The sequence below is a fragment of the Alligator sinensis genome, unplaced genomic scaffold (genome assembly GCF_000455745.1).
Source record: "Alligator sinensis unplaced genomic scaffold, ASM45574v1 scaffold763_1, whole genome shotgun sequence".
In the NCBI taxonomy this organism is placed as follows: domain Eukaryota; kingdom Metazoa; phylum Chordata; order Crocodylia; family Alligatoridae; genus Alligator; species Alligator sinensis.
In genome coordinates, this window is record NW_005842744.1 from 513,801 (window position 1) to 519,779 (window position 5,979).

Here is a 5,979-nt window from a genome sequence, read left to right on the forward strand (position 1 = left end):
GGGGGCATGGATTTGAGACAATTATTAGATTCTATACATGGACATTTATAACACATTTATACCTTTTTCCATGTATAGAATCTAATGGGGGGGAATCTTAAACTTGAAGTCATCTTGGATTCAGATAAATATGATAATTAAAATCCTTCTACATGTTGTGTTTGTCACAACCCAATTAAATTGTGCCCATGCCACTGAGCAAGAGATACCATTCAAATCATCCTCATTTTGACGATTAAGGGTTAAAAAAACTTCCCTGCCAAGAAATTCCTTGAAACAAAACGCTGGTGGAGTACTGTAGATAATTGGTCATGCCAAAAAATTAAAGATTCCATATAACGGTTCACCATTGGACATTCCTGTAAAACACCTCTGCCTATAAATAGTTTAACAGTTTCCGCCCAAGGCGGAGAGCTCTGGGGATCTCACAGGAAACACCTGTGCTTGTCACCAGAGAATTGGGAAATTGATCAATTCCCAATCGATCACCCCGTCAGTGTAAAATATTGACGTAGAAAGTCTTGCAAGCGCGACCGTCCATTTTCGGCGCCACGTCCGTCATTATCTCGTCGTAACCTAACTGCGTGCGTGTACTCGACTCTATAACCGAAGTTATATGCGTATACTCGACTCTGTAACCGAAGCTGTAACGGAACAAAGGCTCGCCTGCGTCATCCATCACTATCTAGGCAACGTAAGTAAACAAACTCCTGTAACCTACACGCGTCTGTGCCTGGTTAATTCCACTCCATCCATCACTACCCGCCTGCGGAGCTCTAAATCTAAACACTCCGGTGTGTGAGTCAAGCGGCTGCTCTGATTCACGACAGTGATGTATAAACACTAGGAAAGATTTCCATTATTAAAAAAATGGCAAGGAGAGCACAATACAGCAGACCAGACACACTATTACACACAATAAAAAATGGTAAGAATCAGGATATTCTTGTAAAGTATAAGTAGTATGGAAAAAAAATCAGAAGACTAGGTAGTCTTGTAATCCATACTGAATATAATACACTCACTTTACTTACCACCTCTGAGGAAGGCATTTATTAAAGACCATTCAGTTAATTTAACACATCTTTTTTTTCTTCACGATGTAGCCACAAATAAATTAAATTAAATATTGCCTTTAAAACTGGATTATTCTACCTCACATTTTTAAGATTGCCAGTATAACGCACATATATTTTACTACACAAGGAACATTAAAAAAATTCAGAACAATATTCAGGCAAGAGGATGAACAATAACTCTTACCTGAAGCTTCTTTCTTTCTCTCTGGATAGCCTGATAGGCAGTTACTAGCTGAAAATACAGAAAGCAAGCATAGTGATGACTAAAAACAGCTCTTCTTATCAACTTAAAGTAAATTTAAATCACTTTATGAACCTATATTAACTTCAAGTGAACTTGTTCATAGAATTTTGACTAGACTTTAAAATTCTTTAGAGAAAAAAAAAAAAAGAGTAAAATTCTTTAGAGAAAAAAAAAAAGAGTATGCCTGGAAAGTTGCGTATCAGGAAAAGTATCTGGATAAATCCCTAACAGATTAATTAAAATGTTACGATACAATAAACATTTTACTGTACAAAACTATATATATGCACACAAAGTTTATACACACTGCAAAAAGGAGCTCCTACAGCACTGAAGAACTTGCCATCCACCTCACATATACCCAGCAAAAGTGCTAGACAAAGAGAGACTGTAAACGGATCAAGTTTCCCATTGTAAGTCCACAAAGACTTCATGAATAATTGCATGATTCAGTTTAATTAAAATTTGGTGATGTTCACCCAAGGATTTCAAAGTTAGCTGGCCAACAATGTAGTAATGGGGCTCAGTAATAGATCGTGAACTTTTCAAATTGACTGGCTGAGAATTTTCCCAAGGAGGGGTGGGAGTAATTTGGTTCCATTTCAACAAATTCAAGAGGTTTGACCAAAAAAAAGTTCAAGATAATTGCAATGTCAAGTTGATTCAATGAATCTCTTGAAATAGCTTTTGTTTCAGAACTACCTTCCCATTTCAAAATTTTAATCTTTTAATGTTATCTAACGTGATCTAAAGAAGATCAAATCTTCCTTGACTGTCAGCTCAAAGTAAAAAGTCTGAGAGAGACTTTTCAACCTGCCTGAGAATGGTCTCCTAAGCAAGTATTCTACTTAATCCATATACACCGCATCAGAGAAACATTAAGACAAAATTTAAGCATCCCCATGACCTTGGGAACAGGGGGAAAAAAACATTATATGCATGGTTCTAAAACAGTGGTACTCAACCTCTGGGCCACAGGCCAGATCCAGCTGAAAGAGCTGTGTCATATGGCCTTGCAAGCTTCCCACTGGTTCACAAATTTTAATACTACCACCATTCCCTTTAAGGCTTTCCTGTCCTTTAAAATTATATCTTAATAGAAGCACAAAATAGAGACTATGACTGTCTAGAAATGCAAACATACATCCCATGCTATTCTGTGCCACAAAACAGATCAGCTTAAATAAATAAATAAATAAATAAATAAATAAAATAAATAATGAAAACCAGTTCAAAAGAAAACTAAGATTCATTTTATTTTTTTTTTTTACAGAGAGAATTTAGGTGCTAATGAACAGACCATATTCAAAGCTGCATGCATCAAAGAAACCCTAACTTTAAAAAAAATTGCTGCTACAGTTAAAAGCTCATTATGTGTTCCTGTGTAAGTCTTAGCTTATTGGATTATAGCTACTTTGTAGGAAACAGGTGAAAAAAAATTTCAATTGCATCATCATATTCCTGAACGGAAAGTCATCATTGTTACTGATGCCTATTTTTTTTTTTTAATAAATTGTATATACATGCATCTTACTCTTTTCAGTAGTAACCAATCAATATTCAGTACACTTCTTCCTAAAACCCAATTACTACAACTAAACTCATAAGATTTTTTCCACCCTTTCAGCCTTCATTGCCATTCCCCTCTTCAGGAAAGTCAAGAAACATTTTCTGACCTCTGTGTATTTTCCTCTGTAGTTGCCTAAGCTACGTTCCATCCTTCGCAACCGTTGTAATAACTGTTCCTTGCTGAGGCTGTCCATGTTTCCCAGCAACTCTTCTGCCTCACTTTCAACATCGGAGGGTGGATCAAATGTGGGACTAGTGATGTCAATGTCAAGTCGATTCAGTGAATCTCTTGAAGAAGTTCGTACCAGGGACTCTTTAGAAGAAGAGCGAAATATGGACTCTTTTACTGGACTTCGAAACAAAGATTCCATTGAAGGAACCCGGAGTTGAAGCTTCTGTGCAAAAGACTGAGTATCTCTCAACTGAAAAAATAAAGAAATGGATTACTTTGGCACTACTTTTCAAGAAAGTGGATGAAATAAAGACAAAGTATAAAAACAGTGAAAACATAACATCTTCACGAATGATTTCATAGAAAGAATCTAAACTGAGCATTGCCCTATTACTCTGAATTAAACTTCCAAACCAAACACTTAAATATTTATAAAAAAAACTGTGATTATGCAATAATTTTTAATACTTCATTCCTCATTACAAGGAAGCCAATGACTTTGTTTATAAACAAAAACCTCTAATATTTGCATGTAGTATTTGATGTAAAAAGTAGAATAAAATAAAGCCAAAAAGAAGAAGTATTAAAACAATACTTTATTCCAGCGTTACAAGGCAATACACATTTATGTTTCAAGCAACCCAGATAGCAAGTTTATTTTTAGAAGTATTTGTAAACTAATGTTCAATCCAGTGGTTTTCAATCTTTTCAGATGCAAGGCACCCCTCTAACATCAGAATTTAGTGGCACCCCACTTCAGAAACTAAATGTATTTATTACAGTGACTATCTCCTCAGAGAAGGGCCAGGAACTGGTGTGGGGAGGAGCACATGCTTATCCCCTTGCACAGGGGCAGAGACCAGTGAATGCTTATCTCCTTGCATCCTGCAGCATGCTTAAAAGGATCACACCCCAGGGTACCATGGCACACCAACTGAAAATTGCTGGTTCAGTCTTTGTGAAACTGACTTCTCTACAATAATTTCAAATACTTTTAATACTGAATTTTTCATCACCTGAGTGGAGTTATTTAGCAGTGTTCAATATCTTCTAAACTTATATAAAACAAACCAGTCTTGAACTTTCATTCAGCACCCATTTTCTTCTTTAAATAACCAAACTTTCTTCTGATACAAAAATCCCTCTGAATTCATTCAATGCACTTTCAGGCTTTTGAAAAGAAGATGGAAGACAGCACATATGAATTCTCATGCTAGCCAAATCCACAAATAATAGCCTAGTTATCTGGGGTAAGGCCACTGGCTTGTCTCCAGAGGTACCTATTTTATTAAAATGTGTTATTGGAAGAGAAGCAAACTTAAGTAGTTCAACATATCTCCTTTTTCCAAAATTATCTTTCATAGCCCTTCCACAGGTGCCTTAAAAAAATCTTGCCACCCATCATCACTGAATTGTGCAGCTTAAAATGTTTACATTTGGTATAAAGATGTAACATGCAAACATAAGTTATGTCAGTCTGTAACTTTAACACAACGGAATTGGTACAGAAAAAACATACCTGGGGGGAAGATGGTTCACTGTCACTGTTGTCTGCAGATCTGGGGGCTGTTTGCTTAGATACATTCTATGGTGAAAAAAATATATATTAAGAAAAGGAACAATGCCTTCTGCATTTATTACAGACAGCAGTCAAGTTATGTCCTTATAAATGTTTTAGTAATCAAAATTAGTACTTTCTTTTTTATTCTTTATTAAGGTGCCATCATGCAGCATGTAGCTAGTATGTTAAGTTTCAAAAAAAAAAAAAAAATTGCTGAAATATACAAAACTACAAAGCAGCTTTGTGTGCACAGATTAGTGAGACAGCGACATCTCTTCTTAAATTCTTATCAGAACTTATAACTCTTCATGAAAAAAATTACCAAAACACAACTGGAACTGACAGCAGGAAGTCTCATCAGCAGGGATCCGGGTTTTCCATTTCCCATGGAAAAAATGGAGAAAACCATGGGTTCTCCGTTTTTAATCGGAGAAAACGCAGATTTCTCTTTTTAGCAGAGAAATCCACAGATTCTCCGCTTTTGCAAAGAATTCTTGCAGGCTAGCACAACTCCAGCCTGCAAGAGCCAACTGCAGAAAGGGCAGGAAACCCCCAGCCCTGGCCGGAGGTGGAGGGAGAGGGGGGAGGGCAGAGCCTGAGCCTCTGAGGCAGCCAAGGCCGGGCTTGCCCTTCACCCCTGGAGCATGGAGGTAAGTGGGGCTGTGGGGCAGGGGTGGGGAAGATGGTTTGGGGTGGGGGTGCTGCCAGCCCCAGGTGGTACACAACAGCTGGGAGCAGGGCCATAGGGAGAGGGCAGGGGTGCGCCTCTGCAGAGGGGCTTTGTGGGAAAGCAATGCGGGGTGCAGTGTGGTAGTGCCCACCATGTGTGGGCCACATACATGCCACCCAGCCAGCTGCCCGGGGCAGGGGAGAGGGAGGCTGGCATGCAGCCACAGCAAGGAATGGAGGCATGGGGTGGGGCTTGGGCTTACACGCAGAGGCTGCTGCCACTTAGTTGGGGGGCCGTGATGGCGGTGACGGCTGCTGCCTCCAAAACCTCCCACTGCCACCGCGGAGCTGTGCTTGGAGCTGTGCAACCGGCCACTGGGCGGCATAGGCAGCATGGTGGTGGCTGGGCGGCACGCAGCCATTCTCAGCCCCAACACTGTGCCGCTGCTGCTGGCCGCACAGCTCCGAACATGGCTCCGTGGCGGCAGCAGGAGGTTGTGGAGGCGGCAGCAGTCACCGCTGGCACGGGGGGCCGCTGCCGCTTGCCTGTGGGGTTGCCCGTGCCAGCAGTGATGGCCGCTATGTACAAAACCACCTGCTGCTGCTGCAGGGACATGCTTGGAGCTGTGCAGTCAGCGGCAGTGGCACAGCACAGTGGTGGGGCTGGGAATGGCTGCGTGCCGCC

The 5,979-nt window shown here is 40.3% G+C and overlaps 1 protein-coding gene across 1 annotated transcript in view; it reads right to left on the reverse strand.

The window, feature by feature from the left end:
- Nucleotides 1-5,979, reverse strand: part of GOLGA4 (golgin A4) — a 101,156-nt gene that overhangs the window by 70,293 nt on the left and 24,884 nt on the right. The window contains 3 exon segments of the mRNA XM_025216508.1: nt 1,264-1,311; nt 3,000-3,314; nt 4,584-4,649. Of these exon segments, the coding sequence (XP_025072293.1) occupies nt 1,264-1,311; nt 3,000-3,314; nt 4,584-4,649 (429 nt within the window).